Here is a 23,438-nt window from a genome sequence, read left to right on the forward strand (position 1 = left end):
TGTTAGGATGTGTTCCCTCCTCTTCAATTTTTGGGAAGAGTTTTTTTCTTTTTAAGATTTTATTTATTTGAGGGGGACAGGGGAAGAGAGAGAGAGAGAGGGAAGAAAGAGACAGAGAGACAGAGATATGAGGAGCAAGAGAGAGGGAGAGGCAAAGTCTGCACCAGGAGTGGAGCCCAATGCCAGCCTGATCCCACGACCCTGAGATCATAACCTCAGCTAAAATCAAGAATTGGCCATCTAATCAACTGGGCCACCCAGGCTCTCCAATTTTTGGGAAGAGTCTGAGAAGGATTGGTGTTAATTCTTTAAATATTTGGTATAATACTCCAATGAAGCCATCTGGTCCTGGGCTTTTCTTGGTTGGGAACTTTTTGACTGAATTGGTAATTGATTATTGATTAGTAATTGATTATTAACCTCCTTACTAGTCACAGGTCTGTTTGGATTTTCTATTGCTTCAGATTGAGTCTTACTAGATTGTATTTCTAGGAATTTATCCTTTTCTTCTAGGTTATCCAATTTGTTGGCATATAATTTTTCCTAACAGTCTCTTAAAATCTATTTTATTTCTGTGCCATCAGTTGTAACTTCTCTTTCATCTCTGATTTTAGTTAAGTCTTCTCTCTCTTTTGTCTAGCTAAAGGCATTAGGAGTTAGAATGTGGGAGGCGCAGTCAGAACATCTGTACCACTCACTATTGCCATTCTGTTGTTTCTTTTTCCTTTTCTCTCTTTTCTTTTTGTTGACTTTGTTTCATTGTTTTTGTGTTGACATGCTTGGATTTTTTCCCTCTCATTTTCTTTTGTGTGTCTTCTACAGGTGTTTCTGTAACAGCACTCCAGTCATCAGTCTTAAGAGTTAACTTGCTTCAAGTTAACATACCCCTCACTTGCTGGCTTAAGACACTTGATCTGTAATAGAACTAATTTACTTTCTTTGAAATTTGCAGACCGCTGGCCTTGAGGAGTGAAGACCAGAACTTTCCCAGGCCACAGAAGCCAGTAAGTCTGTTTGAAGCCACCTCAGCTTTCCGATTAGCCCACCAAATTTTTTTTTAGCAAAATGTTTTTCTTTCTTTTAGGTTACACAAATGATTTTACTGACCTCCCTTTGGGTAGCTATAGATTTTGTCCATCTTTGCAGAAAGAACAGAGAATTCCTATACAACACAAAACAAAGAACCGCATCCCCTTGCACAACCCCGAGTACTGAAATGTTTGTGGCTGGCATCATCAAGTCTGCATGTAATCAAGAAATGCTGCTGCTGCACTTTCTTTACTCATTAACTACCCAACCCCTTTAAAACTCCAAGGCCAGGCAGAAACCAGAGTTGGCTTTTGGGCAAGAATCCGCCTTCTCCCCAGGTTGCTGGTTTCTTGAATAAAGCTCAAATTCCTTTCCTATCAAACATTGTCTGGAGTGATGATCTTTTAGGCAGTCCGCAGCTACACTTGGGTTTCGTAACATTTTCTTTGGGGTTACTACAGGACTTACCTAATACAGCTTATAGTTATAACAATTTATTTTAATGCTGGTAACAACCTAATCTCAATCATATATAAAAACTCTATTTTTTAAAGATTGTATTTGTTTGAGAGAGAGCATGAATGAGGGGAGGAGCAGAGGGGGAAGTAAAAGGAAGGGAAAAAGAATCTCAAGCACACTCTGCCCTAAGCACAGAGCCTGCCATGGGCTCCATCACAGGACTGTGAGCCAAAGCCAAGGATTTGGCACTTAACTGAGCAACCCAGGTGCTCCACAAAAACTCTACTCTTACATTTCTCCACCTTCTCCCCCACTTTTTGATTCACAAGGTATGTCTTTTTATATTAATCTATTAACATAGTTTTATAGTAATTTTAATGCTTTTGTCTCCTAAAATCTATACCAGAACTAAAAGTACTTTACATACCACCATTACAATGATAAAGGACTCTGCATTTGCCTACTTACTTTTACTACAGTTTTCTATTTTGTATGCTTTCATGTTGATGTCTAACATCTTCTTTCAACTGGTAGGACTCCCTCTAGCATTTCTTATAGGGCACATCCAGTGGTGATGAACTGCCTCAGCTTTTATCTGGAAAAGTCGAGCTCTTTTTCATTTGTGAAGAATACTTTTGAAGAATAGTATTCTAGATTGACCAGTTTTTGTTTCAGCATTTTGAATATAGTATCTCACTTCCTTCTGGGCTCTATGGTTTCTGCTGAGATATCCATTCATTATCTTGTGGGGGCTCACTTGAATGTGACAAGTTTTTTTTTTTTTAAAACTATAGTTGTTTGTGGGGCTGTTTGGTTTCATTCTATTTAGAGTCCTTTGAGCTTCTCAAAATTTGGATATCCATTTCCTTCCACCAGATTAGGGAAATTTTCAGTCATTACTTCCTCAAATAAGTTTTGTCTCTTTCTCCTTCCAGGACTCTCATAATGCATATATTGATCCCTTAGGCTTGCTCCATTTTCCTTCATTATTTTCTCTATTCCTCTGACTTAAAAATTTCAATGATCAGAATTGCTGATTTTTTCTTCAGGTTGACCAAATCTGCTCTTGAACCTAATAAATTTTTCACAATTCTGATTTTGTTCTTATAGTTTCTCTTCACTTAAATTGTCTCGTTTTATTCATTCATTCTTGTCCTGATTTTGTTTAGTTGTTGCTCTCTTGTAGATCATTGTGCTTTCTTAAGACAATTTCAATTCTTTGTCATAGTTTTCCATTTCCTTGGTATTGGTTTCTGAAGATTTGATCTTAGCCCAGTGGATTATCTACAGACATTAATTAAGATACTCAACACTGGGTGCCTCAGCTGGCTAAGCGGCTGGCTCTTAATTTTGACTCCAGTCACTATCTCAGGGTCCTGGGATTGAGTCCTGCACCGGGCTCTGCACTCAGTAGGGAATCTGCTTGAGGATTCTCTTTCCTTCTTCTTCTATATCCTCCCCCAACTAACACTCTCTCTAAAACAAATAAATATTTAAAATCCTCAACAAGACCTAATGCATCTTGGGTACTGTCTCCTTCTGAAAAAAAATTCAGAACCATTACTGGGATTTCTTTAGAACAGCTACAAGAAATACAGAGAATAATTAAATATTCTTCTGTTATTTTTGGACTTCTGGCTTCCCAAACTGCAGGATAATAAATGGTGTTGTTTTAAAGTTTTTTTTTTAATTTTTATTTATTTATGATAGTCACACACACAGAGAGAGAGGCAGAGACATAGGCAGAGGGAGAAGCAGACTCCATGCACCGGGAGCCCAACATGGGATTCGATCCCGGGTCTCCAGGATCGTGCCCTGGGCCAAAGGCAGGTACTAAACCGCTGTGCCACCCAGGGATCCCTGGTGTTGTTTTAAACCACTAAGTTTTTGGTAATTTATTACAGCTGACACAGGAAACTAAAACAGAAGTCTCAGTTTAAAAAACAAAAAACAAAACAAAGGACACATTTCAGACAAAATCAGGAAGTATTTTATTGTACAAAATTTACATTTGTTGTATATAGTGAAAAGCATGGCAAAACAACATTTTGTTAATCCATTTTCTGAGATTTTCTGTGAAAAGTAAAGATTTATTTCCTAATACCTTCTCAGATAATATAACTTTTGATATAGTTGTTTAAAAGTTGTGTTGGTAGTAAGTGTCTTGGGACATAATGTATAAAACTGAAAACAGATCAGAAAAGTGCAGGGGGAAGACCACTGCCAAAGAGTAATCTCCATGAACTCGGCATTTTCCACTGCAAGGCAGCTGCTGTGGGGTCATCACACTGTAAATGAAGAACAAAATACTTTAATCCTTCAATTTTACCACCAAATCCCCTCTTAACATTTAAGTGGCATAAGACTCTCCCTTCTCTAATTTTTTGTTAGTTTTTGCTCTTTTTGGTTTTGATACTTCTGGCTGAGTTTTACTGTAAGGAAAAACAAAGCAATAAATTTCTATGTCTCTACATTAACTGAAGATAAATTTTCTTAGGTTCCAAATCATAAAGAAATGCCAGAAAGGTCCATCAAGTAAAACCATATTTGAAAGAAATAGGGGTTAAATAATAATAATAATAATAATAATAATAATAATAATAATATCAATGTTGTATGATTTGTATGAATTTGTTCCTAGAAAAAGCATGAATTAAAAAGACAATACCTATCATATCCTTATGGTACTTCTATTATGCCAGAAGCTAACTGATTTCCCTGGGTGTAATACAGAAAAGTATTTTAATTATAATACATATTCAATAGTTATAGTATTACATAAAGAGGTTTTGCTTTCCTTAAGAAAAAAAGTCCCAAATTGCAAAGAAATTTGTTTATTCGTCTAAGAAATGTCTGCTATAATTAATGCAACATGAACAATCAATACAATGAAGTACTTAAGGTTTTCCTTCTGGAAAATCAGCCTTAATGAAACAACTATAGATAACTTGTTGGTTAAATGCCTTTTCTTTTCAAAATTTAATTAAGCTAAATTTTACATAAACTTCATTTTATATATTAACAAACTTTCACTTATTTGGTCCACTTATATAGAATATAAAATGCAAGTGTATACATACATAACCAGAGAAATTAGAGGCTTAAAGTGTAAAACTTACACATGGTTTGATTATCTGAAGCCATTCATTAAGATACTCAACAAGACCTAATGCATCTGGGATATTGTCTCCTTCTGAAACAAATTTCAGCAGAACCACCACTGGGATTTCTTTAGAACAGCTACAACAAATACAGAGAATAATTAAGTATTCTGCTATTGATGTAAGATGCTGATTCCATCTGTGTCTGTTTTTATAGCTAAAACAATCTGCCAGGTTTTAGGAAAGGAGAAGATGCCACATAATAACATCACTTATTGGGATCCCTGGGTGGCGCAGCGGTTTGGCGCCTTCCTTTGGCCCGGGGCGCGATCCTGGAGACCCGGGATCGAATCCCACGTCGGGCTCCCGGTGCATGGAGCCTGCTTCTCCCTCTGCCTGTGTCTCTGCCTCTCTCTCTCTCTGTGTGACTATCATGAATAAATAAATAAAATATTTAAAAAAAAAATAACATCAGTTATTTAGTCCTCTTTGCCCCAGATATCTGCTATTACAGGACAAGAAGCTGTAATGCTCACTCCGGGCATATACAAGTTTGTGTCTCATACAAGGCTGCATGAAAAACCATCCCCATTGATATATATTTTGATATATTTCCAAATCTGCTGTAGAAGATAGTGATTTTTGGAAGCACTATAGCAAAGAGACTGAAAGGAAATAACATCGTTACTAATAACCTAAAGCAGTGAAGGAAAACTGTGGAACTGAAATAAAAGGAAAAAATTTTACTATTATTTCTTACAGATTCGATCTACTGAGTGATTGATTTATTATGTGCTAAGCACTATCTACATATTTTCTAATTCAATACCTGCAACAATTTTAAAAAAAATTTATTTATTCATGAGAGACACACAGAGAGAGGCAGAGACACAGGCAGAGGGAGAAAGAAGCAGGCTCCCTGCAGGAAGCCCGATGTGGGACTTGATCCTGGGTTTCCAGGATCACACCCTGAACTGAAGGTAGACGCTTAACCACCGAGCAAACCCAGGCGTCCCAATACCAGCAACAATTCTTGAGGAAGTTAAAATTATCTCTATTTTATCAATGAATCAGTTTGGAATAATGGACAGAATGCCTGGATTCAAATTCTAGCTCTGCCACTTATCAGACATGTTGGGCAAGTTACTTAATCAGAGCTTCAGTGTGTCTCATTTGTAAAAGAGGACATAACAGAACTTACCTCACAGGTTGCTGTGTACTGTAAAGGAGGCAGTAGAGGCAAAGTGTTTTAAAACAGTGCCAAATGGGCAGCCCGGGTAACTCAGTGGTTTGGTGCTGCCTTCAGCCCAGGGCATGATCCTGGGGACCTGGGACTGAGTCCCACACCGGGCTCCCTGCATGGAACCTGCTTCTCCCTCTGCCTGTGTCTCTGTCTCCCCCCCTCCTCTGTCTCTCATGAATAAATAAATAAAATCTTTAAAAGCAAACAAACAAACAAAACCAAACAGTGCCCAACATAGTCAATACTACATACATGCTAGCTATTATGACAAAGTAACTGAGGTTTAAAGGATTTAAAATGTAGTTAAAATATTAAAAGTTCTGTATCTATGAAGTGGCAGGGGTGGAACTTGAACCCAGGTCTTTCTGACTCCAAAAGTCTCTTAACTGTAGGCTGTAAATGCCTCAAGCTAGTGATGAGACAGAGATAAATAAATGCAAAAAGCTTCCATTTGTCAACAAAAGCAAAAAAGACTTCTAATGCTCTAAAACCAAGAACTAGGAGAATACTGTAATGCCAAAACTTGAAAGCATGTGACTGACAGAGCTACAGAAATCCAGGTGTGCTGGCTTGCTAAGCCAGGGATTTCAGATGTGGAGACTCTGACAGGTAGGTTTAGAAGTCTCAGATGTCAGGAGAAACCTACTACAGCACCTCAGTCTCTAAATATCAGAAACTGGTCAGGGTGCCTGGGTGGCTCAGTTGGGGAAGTGTCCAACTCTTGATTTCAGTTCAGGTCATGATATCAGGGTTGTGAGATCGAGCTTCACATCTGGCTCCACGCTGAGGGTGGAATCTGCTTGGGATTCTCTCTCCCTCTTCTTCTCCTCCTCTCTCACTCTTCCTCCACTTTTTTGCACAACAGGTGTACCCCTGCTTGCACACACCGTCCCTCTCATAAATGAATGAATGAATGAATGAATGAATGAATGAATGAATGAATGAAATTGGAAGATGTTAATACTAATTACATCATCTCACTATGTAATTCTCAAATATCTTAGGGGCTCTCAAGCTTTGTATGGTAGCACTGTGAGTCATGATGACTCAGAAGATTCTAGTTCCTACACATTCATGTTGTGGTAGCCTTAGAAACATCTCCTGCCTACAGGAGGCTAGCCTCCCTGGCTGTGCCTTCATTTTCAAGTCTCTGGGTTAAAAATTGCAGGGGTATATCTTGAATTTACAGTGCTTCTACTACTAGTTTGTAATATAAAGAGTAGTGTAACAGTGTTAATGCCATTCTCTGGTCCTCTCTGTAAAAATGGAAAGTGGAAAATGGCTAATTTTATTACCTTCTGTGACATTCAAATCTAGCACATGAGATACATCCATTATTAAATTATAAATGTACTTCTATTCCAATTAAGTATAAGGGATTTCAGGTCAGCCATACCACTGCCACTACCTATTAATATTATCTTTTCTAAGTATATGTATCAGAATATATATTTGTTCTCATAATGCGAAGGCAAAATATATATAACAAAAAAATATGTAAGTGTGGCTCAGAATTCAAAGACTCAGGAAGACCCCCTAGGGCTCTTCCTTCTCTAGTTCTCTGCTGTGTTCATTCCTGGTGTCCTAGCATTCTCCAGTGATGCTGTCTGTCTTCTCAACTCAGCAAGACCGCTCTGCTCAGGTTCCCTCCCCTCCCTGTGTTGTAGTCAACAAAGTATCTGCAGACAGAATGCTGGGGCAACTGTAGGACCTATTTGCCTTCTCTTAGGCATCACAACTGTTTGCTCTTGGCAATCTAATGTCTGAAAAAGTTGTTTCATTCATTTTGTCCAATTTCTAGTTGCTGATGGCAAGATGGCAAGGCTGCCATCATTACTCTAATAAAATCCAAGCAAAAGCATGAGACTGATTTGTAAAGAACTAAGAAGTCAGTATGAAGGAGCAGAGCTGTGAAGATACAGAGAGTAGTAAATCACTTGTGCAGAAGGGAGAAGTAAGTGAGGACACAAGGAGTGCTGTTATGAGGTGACTCTTGGAAACTGGGTTGGTTTTTGCAAGGTAGACAAGAGAAGAAAAGGACATGGAACAAGGGAAGGAAGAATGAGACAGTTTTTAGGAAACTGTGACTGCCAGTAGTTTAGCTGGAGTCCAAGGCATCAAGGAATGAGCCAGGCAAGGAAATCCTGCTGAGCCTTGTAAGGCACATTAAGAGTATGAACCAGATTCTGCACACAGCAAGTGAAAGTGCTGATGGACTTTACTCAGGGGATGCTGTGATTGGTTTTGAATTTTAATTCCAGCAACACTCAAGACAGAGCAGAGAGAGAATGGAGGTGGTAGAGGAGTCAATCAAAAGCTCTTGGCAGCTGTTATTGACCAAACCTGTGCATGCCCCTCCAAAACTGAAGCCCTAAACCCCAATGCGACCGTATGTGGGGATAGAATCTGTGCAGGTAATTAAGATTAAACCATGTCATAAGGCAGGGGCCCTAATCTGACAGGACTGGGCCCTTGTAAGGAGAGAAGAAAACACAGGTCTCTCTGTCATGTGAGGATATGGCCAGAAGCTAGCCATCTGCAAGCCAGGAAAAGGTCTCACCAGAAACCAACCACGTTGCTCCCTGATCTCAGATTTCTAGCCTCCAGAACTGTGAGCAAATACATGGCTGCTGCTGAAGCCACCTGATGATGGTATTTCATTACAGTGGTCTAGGCTACAAATGACATGGCCTGAATGAAGCAAGAGGAGGACTGAAGGCTGGTAGTATGCAGGGCAGGGATGGGCAGAGTGTGATGGGGCAGCTGGGGGCTTCCAGGCGGTGGTAAAAGAATAACTGAAGTGATGTTTTATATTACAAGGAATAAGCTAGCCTCTAGGAAAAGCAGTAAAAACACGAATAGGTGACAAACTAGAAAAAAAAAAAAAAAGGAAAGAAATGACAATTTTAATAGGAATAGAGTAGGTTTCAGGGAAAAAGAGAAGGCTGGAATGGTACACAAGTTTGGCCAGAGACAGACAAAACAAAGTGTACTGGAAAAACAAGGTGAAATGCCTGTATGCTTTCTACTAAAGAAGTCTTAAATGCTTTGGAAAGGAGCAGGGGCAAAAATAATTACAAATAAGGAACATGATCCAACTACATACTGTCTATAAGAGACTTGCTTTGAATATAAGGACACACACAGTTTGAAAGTGAGAATATGGAAAAAGATATTCCATATAAATACTAACCAAGGGAGCAAGGTGGCTAATACAAATATTGGAGAAAATAGACTTCAAGTCAAATACTGTTATAAAAGACTAAGAAAGCTACTATATATCGATAAAAGGGCCAATTCATCAAGAAAATGCAACTAATATAAAGACATACTCACAAAATAAGAGCCCCAAAATATATGAAGCAAACACTGACAGAATTGAAGGGAGAACTAGACACAGTGTTACAATAATAGCTGGAGACTTCAATAGCCTGCATTCAAATAACTGATGGAATAAACAGATTGAGAAAAATAAAAAAAATAGAAGACTTACACAACCTTCTACACCAGTTAGACCTAACAGATATCTACAGAACACTCCACTCAACAAAAGCAGAATACACATTTTTCTCAAGTGCACAGGGAACATTCTCGAGGACAGACCTTTGGTAGGGTACAAAAGAAGCCCTGATAAATGAAAAAGGTTAAAATCATACAAAGTGTCTTTTTCAATCACAAAAGAAGGATACTAGGGCAGCCCGGGTGGCTCAGCGGTATAGCGCCACCTTCGGCCCAGGGCCTGATCCTGGGTACCCGGGATCGAGTCCCACATCAGGCTCCCTGCATGGAGCCTGTTTCTCCCTCTGCCTATGCCTCTCTGCCTCTCTCTCTCTCTGTATTTTATGATTAAATAAATAAAATCTTAAAAAAACAAACAAACAAAAAAAAACAAAAACAAAAGAATGATACTAGAAATCAACAATGGAAGGAAAACTGGAAAATTCACAAAAATGTGGAAATTAACACAATTTCAGACAACTAATGGGTCAAAGAAGAAATCACAAGGGAAATCAGAAAATATTAGGGGTGAATAAAAATGAAAATACAACACGCTAAACTTAAGACATGTAGCTAAAGCAGTGTAAGAGGGAAAGTCACAGCTGCAAATGCATATTTTAAAACAGAAGAAATTTTACAGATTAATAACCTAAGTTTACATCTTAGGAACTACAAAATAAAGACAAACTAAATCTGGAGTTAGCAGAAAATAGGAAATAATGAAGATTAAAGGTGAGATAAACAAACAGAAAAACAATAGAGAAAAATCAATAAAACCAAAAGTTGGTTATTTGAAAAGATCAACAAAATTGACTAAGAATAAAAAAAGACTTGGGATGCCTGGGTGGCTCAGCGGTTGAGCGTCTGCCTTTGGCTCAGGGCGTGATCCCAGGTCTGGGGATCGAGTCCCACATTGGGCTCCTTGTGGGGAGCCTGCTTCTCTCTCTGCCTATTCTCTGCCTCTCTCTTTCATGAATAAATAAATAAATCTTAAAAAAAAAAGACTCAAATTACTAAAATAAGAAATAAGGGTGAGGACATTAGTATGCATTTTGCAGAAATAAATAGGAGTTATTTAGTAAGTACAGACTGTTTAGAACAATAACAAAGTTATGAAAATAGTTGGTGATGGATAGACAACACCATGAATTCATTAATGCCACATAACTGTACACTTATAAATGGGTACATTAATGTTTTGCATATTTTACCACAATTAAAAAAAAATAAGATTGATTGTAGAGGTTGCATAGAGGAAGTATTAGGATCCTTAACATGCCACACGTTACAAAGCATTAAATATGTTTTCTTAGGAATGAATTTTCCTAAAACTAAATTTCAGTTTTTCCCCTGAATACAGGACGTATTTTATAAATATATTTTCAAAGTTGTAATACAAATCTAACACTCTCCTACTTACCATTTTTTTTTTTTTATTAAAGTAGGCTCCATGCCCAACATGGTGCTTGAACTCATAACCCTGAGATCAAGAATTTCATACTTTTCTGACTGAGCCAGCCAGGTACACCTCTTAACCTCTATTTTGAATTTTTTAAAAATATTTTTATTTATTAGAGAGAGAGAATGAGAAGTAGGTAGGGCAGAGGGGGGGAGAGAGAGAGAGAGAGAAAGAAGTAGACTTCCTGTTGAGAAGCCCGATATGGGGCTCAATCCCAGAACTCAGAGATCATGACTCCAGCCAAATGCAGATGCTTAACCTACTAAGCCACCTAGGTGCCCCTTACTTTTATTATTATTTTTTTACTTTTATTTTTATATAAGGAACAAATGAACAAATAGATGAACAAACTCACCCTTCATCATAGAGTGTTTTTGTGATACCTCCTCCAGGAATACGAATACAAAACTCAGAATCATCTATTTCAGGAATGCATGGGCTTTTTTCCATTTCTTCCCAATTAAGGCTCTGTATTCTATTTTGAACACTTTTTTGCACAATGGGTGTAAGTAGGTATCTGAAGGGAGTGCTAGAAACAATCATATAGTTAATTTTCTAAAAACCCATAATAAATGTGAACATTAAGGCAAGTATCAGTTGTTTTTTTTTTTTAAGCAAATGTTTGTTCTCTCTGTATTCTGTTACTAAAACAAAGCACAAGATTCAGCAGCCTATGGAAGAATAACGTAAAAATATTGCTCTGGTTTGCTATTTACATACTTAGGAGAGAGTATAGAGACACAGGCCGACTTAAACTAAGGCAGGGTTACGAAGATAACCTATTTCCCACAGCCATGTGCCCTTCTGGCCCTGAGGCCTTTGTGAGATTGCTAGACATGTTATACCTACTGTGAGATTACTAAGAATTAGCTCCAATTTTGAAAGGTTAGTCTTGGCTAAATGTTTTTTTCATCAGGATTTTTTATAGGTGCACAAATGATAATGAGAATAGTTTATATTTTTAATTCTTGGATGCTTTGCCTTCTGTTTAGGAATTCAGTCTGACATGCCTGGGAGCTATACTTAAAGGCAACTGGACTTCTGCGATGGCTAAATAAATAGAAATGTGAATTCAGTCTTCCAAAAAATTATCATCCAGTCAATCTTAGGTATCCTCTCTCTCTTCATCAGCTGAGCTCTGTGATGTTGCTATACACAATATCAAAGAATCAAAGCACAGTTCCAGAATCATCACTATCTTTACACCAAAGACTTCCTTGTGCCCCAAACATAGGACTACCTAACCATACTCTCTCCAATCTCTTGACTTTCTTTTATTTCTTTCTAAATTCCAGAAAGGGTAGGTAAAGATTTACATGGCTTTTAAAACTTATTTTAGCTTTTTAAATAGAGATACCATCATAATACTGTGTAAATCATAACATTTTTTAAAGGTAAAAAACACATACCTGCGAAGTTGTAGATCATTACGGTGATATGAATGGCTGCTTGAAAGAACAATAACTTTGGCACAGTTACTACTTTTCACCCAGGAAAGCAGTTTCTCACAGAATGGCTTTGATTTATACTTTGTATATCAATGAAAGAATAAAAAGAAAGTCTAAAAGTTAGATCTTAGCATATAATAAGAGTATTCTATAAAATATTTTATTGACCTTTTGTGATGATAAAAAATCCATATATATAAAATTCTAATTACTTTTAGATCCACTTCCTATCCTTAAAATGAAGCTAAGGGATGAAGAGCAATGAGTTTTTTATTATATCTTTACAATTCAGAAATAAATAATGAGAAATCTAGATTTCAAAAAAATTTATATTTTGACTGACAAAATTTCCCAGTTCTCTACTTAAAGTAATCTACCATTACTTAAAAACTATCAAATGGACATCTATGAGATGTTCTTGCTAGAAATTTCTGACCTGAAAGATGAAATAATTAGGTGAACCTAGGAGGCCAAACATCTGACTTTCATTCTCAAAGCAGTCAATATTGAGAAGAACAGAAAGAGGAGTCCACTTCTATCTCAACAGTTATCAACTAAAAAGATATTACAGCCAAATGTAACGCGTGAAACTTGACTGAATCCAGAACTGAGGACTATTTTAGGGACAACTGGGGAAATTTGAATGTCATGACACTACTGAATAATTCATTAAATGCTGATTTGCTTAATGTGGCGGTCATGCCGCTGTGGTCGTGAAGGAGAATGTCCTTATTCTTGAAAGATGCATGCTGAAGTATTTACGGGTAAAATATCATTACATCAGTAGACTGCTTTTGGGTTGTCTGGCAGAAGGAAATTGTGTGTAAACATACGCAAATAGAGCGGATCAAGCAGGAACAGCAAGATGTTAACAGCTGGTTAATCTGAGAAGTGGGTTATGAAATTTGGGGGATAAAAACCCTCTTTATGGAAACTATTCACAGACTGTTAAAACAAGGAAGGTGGTATAGTATGACTAAGAGAGGCAGGCTCTAAACCAAGCTGCCTGGTCTGGAATGCTGGCTCTACCTCCCACAGACCATATGTCTCAGGAAATTGTTTAACCTCTCTGTTTCAGTTTTCTTCATTTGTAAAATGAGGATAATATCAGTACCTACTTCATCAGATTGTTGACAATGTAGAGTACTTTATATATGTATAAGTACTGGTGCAAAGAATCCATGTTCAATAAACGTTTGCTATTTTGAAATCACTGTTTCTACCTTACCAAAAATTTCACTGAGACATGTTTATCTTAATTCTTTTTTTTTTTTTTTTTTGGTCTATCTTAATTCTTGAACTCGCCCTGGTATTTAGAGAACAGAAAAAGCCACATGCATGGCATAATGTAAAAATATTAGCAATTCTCCTGCAAAATTTTGGGTATTTGTTCCCTTAATAGTACAATGGATAAATTATGGTTTATTTATACAAGAGAATCCCACAGAGGTGAGAATGAACGAACTACCTCTCCTTGGAACAACATGGACGGACCTCACAAATAGATGCTGAGTAAAGGAAGCTAGACATAAGTACATATCATAAGATTCCATTACATAATATAATAACTAGGATGGGGCATGAGGGAGAGCCTATGGAATGTCAACATATTTCTGACCTCCTGAACAGATGGTACTGAATCCACTTTACCAATATTTACCAAATGCTTCTCTACATGCTAGGCACTCTTCTAGAAGTTGGGGATATAAGAATGAATGACACATTGTTACTTCTCTCAGAAAACTTACTTTATATTAGAGGTAGATGATAAACACATATATGATATGCCAAGTAGTGATGAGTTGCGTAGAAAGCCACCCAGGATAATACAATAGAAAGGGTGGCCAAGAAGGCCTTTCTTCAAGTAACATTTAAGCAAGGACTGAGGGAAGCAAGCCATTTAGGTATCTAGGGGAAAAGTATTCCAGGCAAAAACAATAATGTAAAGACTCTGAGACAGGAATGAGCTTAATCTGTTGGAACAACACAGGGAGGCCAGTGTGGCTGAAGCAGGCTAAGTGAAAGAGCGAAACACAGAGCACACAGGAATGGCTCTAAGTTAGATTAGGTGTAGAGCAGCTGCCCAAGAGAGCGCTCTGTGATGACGAAGTGCCTTGATGGCAGCTGTCTGCCACTACGGAGAACTTCAAATATGGCTAGTACAAAGGAGGAAGTGGATTTTTAATTTTATTTACTTTTAGTTTATGAATCAAACTTAAGGAGTGGCATGTGGCTAGTGGATACCATACCAGGACAGAGGAAGAACCAGGATAAGCCAAGGTTAGGGCTGTGAGTTCACTGGGAATAAAACAGGAAGCCACCAGAGGGTTTGATTTAGGTTTAAAGGATCACTGGTAGTGTTATTTGCAAAGAGACTATTAAATGTTTGTAGGGGTGGGTGGAACCACAGCAGAATCAGGAGCATTGAGAGAAGGCAGGGGTTTGAAAAAGCATGGTAGCAGAGGAAAGAAGATATTTTTAGAATTTATTCTGACAAATACATGGTTTAAATGTACATGCCACTGGTTGAAATGTAATACAAATGTAACAAAAACAGAAAATATTCCTATGCTTAAATGTTTTCACCAATGCTACCTGATGGGAATATGTAAGACCCAAGCTATAATATAATCATATTAATCAATTAATCATATAATATAATCATATAATCCCAATTCCTTTCAATATAATCATGAAATAACAGTAACAGCTCTGAATTTTATAAGATTTTTTTGATCAACTTAAAAAGACAAATATACTAACCTTAATAAAAATGGACCTTAACTGAAGAGCCACGAGCTTCTTTGAAGGCAATGAATATACTATAAAGACAAAATAATAATAATAATAGTTAAAATGATGGTTATACAAGTGAAATTACTAATATAAAAACTTCAAACTGAATTGTAAAAACTTTTATACCTAATATTTTCAATAATTAAATATAGAACATATGAACTATATCATTCAGTTTATTTAAATGTTTTATTTAAACATTTTAGAAGTACCTTAAAATGCACCTGTGGGCTTTATTCTATGGAACAGATTCATTTCTGGTAAGTTAACAGTTTATTTTATTTCTTTTTAGAGGTGGAGGGCAGAGGGAGAGAGAATCTTAAGTAGGCTCCATGCCCAGTGAGGAGCCCAATGCAGGGTTCGACCTCACAACCCTGAGATCATGACCTGAGCTGAAATCAAGAGTTGGACATTTAACAGATTGAACCACACAAGCGCCCCTGACAAGTTAACTGTTAAGAAAATCCCCAAAATAATTTTTCTTCTTATAGGTCTAATTAATTTATATATTTTAGAGATTTTATTTATTTATTCATGAGAGAGAGACAGAGAGAGAAGCAGGCTCCATGCAGGGAGCCCAATGTGAGACTCGATCCCGGGACTCCAGGATCATGCCCTGGGCCAAAAGCAGGTGCTCAACCACTGAGCAACCCTGGTGTCCCCAAGTTATAAGTCTTCTGGTAAGTGTCTTGTTGGACCTTGTTGGACCTGTGTGTGATGTGATTGGGGGTATCCAGCATCAAGTCTAGTAACTACCAGTTATGTTCAGAACAAAGGCAAGAGCAGAATGTTTAGGAATTAGGGAAAAGAGCACAAATTTAGGGGGAAGGGACTAAGATGTGGGCCACTTAGGCCTGTAATCTATTTCTGACAAACATACCCAATGCAATTGTATAGTCCTAGTAGGAAGAGGATGTATCCATATGGAGTGAGCAAAATATAAGATACACCACCTCCTATAATGGCAACACTCATGTTCTCCACAGTGTATCATGCAAATCTTTTTTTGTTATTAAGATCCTGCTTCCCATTGCTTTTCTGATATGATACAATATGAAAGCAACATCCCTTTCACATATTCTGGTGGAAAATATTTAGCTTTCATCTAATCAAGCCTTTATTTATTTATTTTTTTATAAACTCTTTTTTTTTTTTTTAATGCTAGTCACACACACACGGAGAGAGAGAGAGAGAGAGAGGCACAGAGACACAGGCAGAGGGAGAAGCAGGCTCCATGCACCGGGAGCCTGACGTGGGATTCGATCCCGGGTCTCCAGGATCGCGCCCTGGGCCAAAGGTAGGCGCTAAACCGCTGCGCCAATCAGAGATCCCTAATCAAGCCTTTAGATCTAAGTACTATTACAGAAAATACAGAGACTAGAAGACGAAGCCAGCTGACACTGCAAATTATCAGACAAATGCAGCAGGTGAGATGTTCTATAGGACAATGGGTTCAGTTTTTTCCTCAATAAACAAGTTTCACGAAAAAGAGGGCAGAAAAAGAGACTGTTCTAGAGTTAAAGAAATTTCAGAGGCACAATAATCAGATGGATTACTGTGGGTCTTGGTTTAGACTAACTTTAAAGAACATTTGGAGAAACTCTAACAATTTGATTATGATATGGTAGAGTAAGACATTAAGAAATTGATAACTTTGTTAAATGTGATGGTATTTAGCTATTTAAGAAAATGTTTCTAAAAGATGCATAGGTGGGGGCACCTGGGTGGCTCAGTCGGTTAGGCATCTGCCTTTGGCTCAGATTATGATCTCGGGATCCTGGGACTGGGCCCCATATCGGGCTCCCTGCTCAGCAGGACCCTGCTTCTCCCTCTCCCTCTGCTACTACCCCTGCTTGTGCTCACTCTCTCTCTCAGTCTCTGTAAAATAAATAAATAAAAAATCTTAAAAAAAAAAAAAAAGATGCATACTTGAAGGTAGAAAGTCACAATGTCTACAATTTATTTTTTTGTTTTTTTAAAATTTTATTTATTTTTTGAGAGAGAGTACAGAGAGACACATGAGTGGTGGGGAAGGGCAAAGGGAGAAGGAGAAGCAGGCTCCCCACTAAGCAGAGAGCCTGATACAGGGTGCAATCCCAGGACCCTGAGATCACGACCTGAGCCAAAGACAGATGCTTAATTAACTAAGCCACCCAGGCACCCCTACAATTTATTTTAAAATACCTCATTTTAAAAATAAAGTGGATTAAAGGACTATACCCACCTGACTTGCTGCAAGTTTGTGTCAAAGAAAAGACAAAAGTAGTAGTCTTCTACTAGAGTGAAAGTGCAGTAGCAGGGCAGTGTGGTACTTAAGAGGCAGATCACAGGGGTCAGAGCCTTGATCAGAAACTTAGTTATACCAATTATTAACTTCTCTCTGCAATGGTTTCCTTATCAATAAAACTACCCATTGAATAGTTACAAAGATTAAATGAATACATTTAAATGCACAGTGTTCAGCTCACAGGAAATAATAAATGATAGTTGTTATCATTAGTGGAAAGTATATAAATTCTAGTTCTATCATTTACAGTCCTTTATCCTTTAATGCAATAACTGAAATTCAGTCTTGTGTTAACAAAGCCATCTTTCCTGCAGGAATTTTAATATTAAGGCTATTTTTTTAAAGATTTTATTTATTATTTATTCATGATAGAGAAAGAGAGAGAGAGAGAGAGAGAGGCAGAGACACAGGCAGAAGGAGAAGCAGGCTCCATGCAGAGAGCCCAACGTGGGACTCGATCCCAGGACTCCAGGATTGCGCCCTGGGCCAAAGGCAGGTGCCAAACTGCTGAGCCACCCAGGGATCCCCCTTAAGGCTATTTTTTAAAAGTTTGTTTCATTAAAAAAAAAAAAAAAAAAAAAAAAAAAAAAAAAAAAAAAGTTTGTTTCATTATTACAAGCTAGTGGTGCCATTAATAAGATGAACAACAACAAAAAAAGCTTCTTCATTTGTCTTTTAGCCCCATCAATGGTCTTCCATGCTACTCTATCACCTGTGGCTTCCACCTTAAAATGTAAACAGAAAATTGGGAATCCCTGGGTGGCTCAGCAGTTTAGCACTTGCCTTCAGCACGGGGCATGATCCTGGAGTCCTGGGATCAAGTCCCATATCAGGCTCCCTGCATGGAGCTTACTTCTCCCTCTGCCTATATCTCTGCCTCTCTCTCTCTCTCTCTCTCTCTCTCTGTGTGTCTCTCATGAATAAATAAATAAAATCTTAAAAAAAAAAAAAAGTAAACAGAAAATTGAACAGTCAACGGAGCAGCTTGCCATCAAACAAAGCAAGTAGATACTCCTATGCTTCATGATCAATAGCTTTCCCTTATTAGCTTGGAGTAGTACCAAATTATAAACACAGTGATCAGTGCAATGTCAATTATGTTTCCCAATTAATCAAGCTTGATAGTCCAATGAGGAATTATATGGAGATTTATGGTATGGGAAAAGCCTACACCTACTAACAGTATTAGAGAACTCAATCTCTCTGGGCCTTATTGATATTATATTATCATAGATTCTACAGTATGAGACGATGACTATGAGGCTTAGGTAAGGTAGGACATGTTAAACCTAAAAGGCTGAACCCAGTAGAACTCTTTACTCCTTTCCCTCATATTAGTGATGCTTTCCTCATATTACTTGCCAGAAATTAAAACTGAGGATAAAAAAACCCCTTATTAAAAAAAAAAAAAAAAGGAAACCTCAAATTCTAGTTAAAGAAGTACAGTCATCATAGGAGTTGCCATTTAGAAAAGGCTAAGAACTAAAATCAGGATGTAGGAGACTAGGACAACATGATTCTGCACAAAGCCGGCAATAAGTACATGTCTGCTATAAAATAGTATCCGTAGAATCTATTTCTAATTTAAAATTCTTCCTTATAAACAAAATAAAACAGACTTAAGTCTTAATTACCTTCAGCGTTTATGCAGAGTTCTGTTGAATTTTCTTCTGCAGTTGCATATGGATTGTTTCCAACCATCGGCACAAGACAATCGGTATAGAAGTAACCAATCTTACGCATATTTAGTGTAGAAATAATCAAATCTATTGCAAGCTGGCCAACATTTCCAACAGATACTGCAGGCTGAAATAATAAAAAAAAATATGCTCATTAAGCCATCAAAATTAGCAGCACTTTTAAAAGTTTAGACAGAAGACAATAATCATAGGACTACTTTTAATGGTTATGCTCAGGTATGTCCTAGCTGGATAGAAACTCTTTCCTTCGTTGCAACAGAGGTCTCCGCAGGGGCTTCCTCTACTTTTGAGACTACTGATTCAATACTTATTGAACACCTACTACATGTCAATCATTGCTCTAGACACTAGGAATGCAGTAAGAAAAACTGACAAAAGTTCCTCCCTTGTGGAGCTTCCATTCTGGTGAGGGAGTAGTTTAATATAATAAAATACAGGCATGCCTCACTTTATTGCACTTCACAGATAATTTTTTGTTTTACAAATTGAAGGTTTGTGGCAACCCTGCCTCAAGGAAGTCTATAAGTACCATTTTTCTAATAGCATTTGCTCACTTTGTGTCTGTTACATTTTGGTAAATCTCTCAGTATTTCAAACTTTTTCATAATTATTATATTTGTTATCATTTGACCTGCAATCAGTGATTAGGACTCACTGAAAGCTCAGATGATGGCCAGTATTGTTTATCAATAAAGTATCTTGGGGCAGCCTGGGTGGCTCAGTGTTTAGCGCTGCCTTCAGCCCAGGGCGTGATCCTGGAGACCCGGGATCGAGTCCCACATCAGGCTCCCTGCATGGAGCCTGCTTCTCCCTCTGTCTCTCTCTGTGTCTCTCATGAATAAATAAATAAAATATTAAAAAAAAAAGTATCTTAAAATTAAGGTATACACACTGTCTTTTTAGACATAATGCTATAGCAAACTTAATAGATTACAGTATAAACATAACTTTCACATACACTGGGAAACCAAAAAATTCATCTGACTTGCTTTATTGTGATATTCACTTTATTGCTGTGGTTTGGAACCAAACCCTCAAAATCTTCGAGGTATGCCTGCATATAGTGCTAAGCGCTATGGAGAAAAATTAAGAGTGTGTATATGGAAGTGGCTGGTTGCAATTTTAAAAAGGGTGTTCAAAAAAAAAAAATAAATAAAAAGGGTGATCAAGGGATCCCTGGGTGGCTCAGTGGTTTAGCGCCTGCCTTCGGCCCAAAGCGTGATCCTGGAGTCCCAGGGTCGGGTCCCACATGGGTCTCCCTGCATGGAGCCTGCTTCTCCCTCTGCCTGTGTCTCTCCCTCTCTCCCTCTCTCTCTCTGTCTCTCATGAATAAATTAAAAAAAATTTTTTTTAATAAAAATAAAATAAAAAGGGTGATCAAGAAAAGAATTACTTTGTGTGGTGGTCTTCCTTATGTCTTTCAGGTTTGTAATTAACTGGTCACCTAAAGACACACAAAGAAAAGAACACTGCAAGCGCTGGAAAACAAGTATAAAGGCCTCTTGGGTCATCTTTCTACTTGCTTTGTTAGTGCCTAAAGGTTAGAGTCAGCTTCTTTTCACATTAAACACACACACACACATATTTATCACCATGACTTCAAAGAGTCCAACTGCTAAATCTCTACCTATACCTCAAAACATTTATCTGAACTTCAGATCCTAATGGATATCTCCATATGGTTATATCACAGGAAATGCATATTCAACATGTACAAAACTAAACTTCTGCCTAAACTTGTCCTCATTTTTTGTATTTTAGAAAAGAGCAACAATTATTCATCTAATACTTAACCCTAGAAACTTCTTCCTTTCCTCTTACCGTAGCTCTTCCTTTGCATTCTTCTAGCAATTGCTTTTTTTTCTCCCCTTCATCTTATTTTTCTGGATCCTTCAGGGTGGTCCACTTCTCCTTGATCTCATCTACTAATCTCGTGCTTATCTCCTGTAATTCTCTCTCCCCTTCTCAAGGATTTTGCTACTTTATTTGGACCCTCACTTTCCTATATCATCCACCTTTTCCTCACTACTGGATTCTTCCCATCAGCATGCTCTAACCTTCCCTTCTAAAATACCCTTCCTTAAAATAAATAAATAAATAAATAAATAAATAAATAAATAAATAAATAAATAAAAAAAAATAAAACACGCTTCCTTTTTTTAGCTCCTTCACTCTGCTGTACTCTCCCTTGATCCCACATACTCCCCTAGCTACCACCTCCTTCATGTTTCTCCATAGCCAAAATTCCCCAGTTGTCCACTAAAATATAAGAACTTTATCTCTGAATTGATGAACAAATATATACATATACATGTCTCTATCTCTTCTTCCATTTACTCAAACCACACCAATATGGCTTCCCTCCCTTCACCCCTAACTATTGGTAACTGTCAAGGTTACCACCAATAATCTTTTGGACATTACTTTTCCCTACGGATCTTTTTCTGCTTTTTCTTCTGCCAGTTATCTCCTATAAGGATATCTTTCCATTTTATTAGAAAATATTAATAAATATTTTTCAGGGAGATACTTTGAAATTATATAAAATTTCCTCCTTCAGTATATTAACACAGACTAATTTTAGCAATTCGTTGATATTTCTTGCATGCATCATTTTTTTAAAATTTTTATTTATTTATGATAGTCACAGAGAGAGAGAGAGAGGCAGAGACACAGGCAGAGGGAGAAGCAGGCTCCATGCACCGGGAGCCCGATGTGGGGATTCGATCCCGGGTCTCCAGGATCGCGCCCTGGGCCAAAGGCAGGCGCCAAACCGCTGCGCCACCCAGGGATCCCCTCTTGCATGCATCATTAAGGTAAGAATTGCCCAAAAGTGTTACCATCATTTAAAATATTGAGATATAAGGGACATATGACATTGTATCAGTCTTAGGTATATAATTTGATACATATGTACATATGTATATAGGTATATACCTATGTATATACTGTGAAATGATTACCACAATAAGCTTACTTTAATATCAATCAACCACATAATTATAAATAACTCTCATAATGAGAACTTTTAAGATTTCTTCTCTTAGGGTGCCTGGGTGGCTCAGTTAGTGAAGCCTCTGCCTTAGGCTGAGGTCATTATCCAAGAGTCCTGGGATGGAGGCAGCATACAGCTCCCTGCTCAGCGGGGAGTCTGCGTCACCCTCTCTCTCTCCCCCGTCTCCTCCTGCTTGTGCTCTCTAGCTCTCTCATAAATGAATGAAATCTTCAAAAAATCTACTCTTAGCAAGTTTCGAATATACTATGCAATACTTTGTATTATAGTCACTGTACCGTACAAGACATCCTCAGGACCTCTTTATAACTGGAGATTTGTACCTTTTGACTGCCTTCATCTATCTCACTCAAGCAACTCTCATCCTCACCTGCCTCTGGCTACCGCCAACCCCTTCTCTGTGTCTTTACCTGAGGATTTTTTTCACCCCAGGCCCCGAGATTCCACATATAAAGCTTTAACAGGTCCTTGCGTCCTTCCCCTCCCAGCAAGTCCTAGGATTCTTCTGTGTCCTTCCCAAAGTGCGGTCCTAGGGCAGCCCTGGTGGCTCCGCGGTTTAGCGCCGCCTTCAGCCAGGGCGTGATCCCGGGGTCCTGGGATCGAGTCCCGCGTCGGGCTCCCCGCATGCAGCCTGCTTCTCCCTCTGCCTGTGTCTCTGCCTGTGTGTCTCATGAATCAATAGATGAAGTCTTTAAAAAAAAAACAACAACCCCAAAACCGAAAACCAAGCAGGAGTTAGTGACTGGCCAACATTGCTTTTATTACCTTATGCGTAGGTTTTTAGTTAATGACTAAATAACTAACGACTTAAAGTCTCGCCAGCTTAAGAATGGCTCTGATTTTAGCTAAAAAAAGATTTTCGAGGATACAATGAAAAGAAAATGGCCCGCACGACCTATGTCGCTCGTTCCCCGTAACGAGCAAACACGCTGCGCGTGACAGCGAAGACGAGGTCCAGCCTCAGACGTCCGGGGACGGCGCCAGCCGAGTGTAACCGGAGCGCCGCACCCCGCGACCCCCGTCCTCCGCGCGGGCCGCAACCCCGAAGCCCGCAGGTGCCTGCTGCGTCCCGCGTCCCGGGACCGGAGAACTAGCCCTACGGCGCCGGCGGCCCCCAGGCGCCCCCGCGGCCAGCGGCCCGGCGGGCACGCGGAGCTCGCGGAACGGGGACTCACCATGAGGAGGGTGTGGCCCGCGAGGTCGGGGACCGAGTCTCCGCAGGGGACAAACATGGTGGCACAGAGGGCGGGAGGACAGGCGAGGCCGAGCGCGGGCCCGGCAGGAGGCGGGAGGACCGCTGAGCGCGGGCCCGAAAAGACGGGGGGCGACTGAGCGCGGGCCCAGGAGGCCGGGGGCGGGGGCGGGGGCGGGGGCGGGGGCGGGGGCGGGCAGGCGGGCCCGCGAG

General features: G+C 38.8%; 1 protein-coding gene across 2 annotated transcripts; it reads right to left on the reverse strand.

Moving 5' to 3' along the window:
- Positions 1 to 3,455: 3,455 nt before the first annotated feature.
- Positions 3,456 to 23,405, reverse strand: PSMG2 (proteasome assembly chaperone 2). 2 transcript variants are annotated; one of them, XM_041772149.1, is made up of 8 exons: positions 23,209 to 23,342; positions 20,414 to 20,464; positions 18,955 to 19,126; positions 15,001 to 15,059; positions 12,199 to 12,317; positions 11,145 to 11,318; positions 4,608 to 4,728; positions 3,456 to 3,776 (listed from the first exon to the last, which is right to left on the reverse strand). In XM_041772149.1, exons 3-8 carry the CDS (start codon positions 19,061 to 19,063, stop codon positions 3,684 to 3,686), a joined length of 675 nt encoding a protein of 224 aa, XP_041628083.1. In that variant the 5' UTR covers positions 19,064 to 19,126; positions 20,414 to 20,464; positions 23,209 to 23,342; the 3' UTR covers positions 3,456 to 3,683. The 2 variants fall into 2 exon arrangements, with proteins under 2 accessions (XP_041628083.1, XP_041628073.1); XM_041772139.1 differs by lacking the exon at positions 20,414 to 20,464 and having other exon boundaries at positions 23,209 to 23,405.
- Between the last annotated feature and the right edge of the window lie 33 nt (positions 23,406 to 23,438).

Source organism: Vulpes lagopus, chromosome 1 (genome assembly GCF_018345385.1).
Source record: "Vulpes lagopus strain Blue_001 chromosome 1, ASM1834538v1, whole genome shotgun sequence".
NCBI lineage: Eukaryota > Metazoa > Chordata > Mammalia > Carnivora > Canidae > Vulpes > Vulpes lagopus.

Bases quoted from the DNA above. Each gene is read 5' to 3' on its own strand.
- PSMG2 (XM_041772139.1), bottom strand. From the start codon at position 23,265: ATGTTTGTCCCCTGCGGAGACTCGGTCCCCGACCTCGCGGGCCACACC. The intron at 11,319-12,198 runs GTATGTGTTTTT...GATTGTTTCTAG, and splicing joins AATGATCTACAACTTCGCAG to CACTCCCTTCAGATACCTAC. The intron at 4,729-11,144 runs GTGAGTTTGTTC...TATTTGTTGTAG, and splicing joins AAAACACTCTATGATGAAGG to CTGTTCTAAAGAAATCCCAG.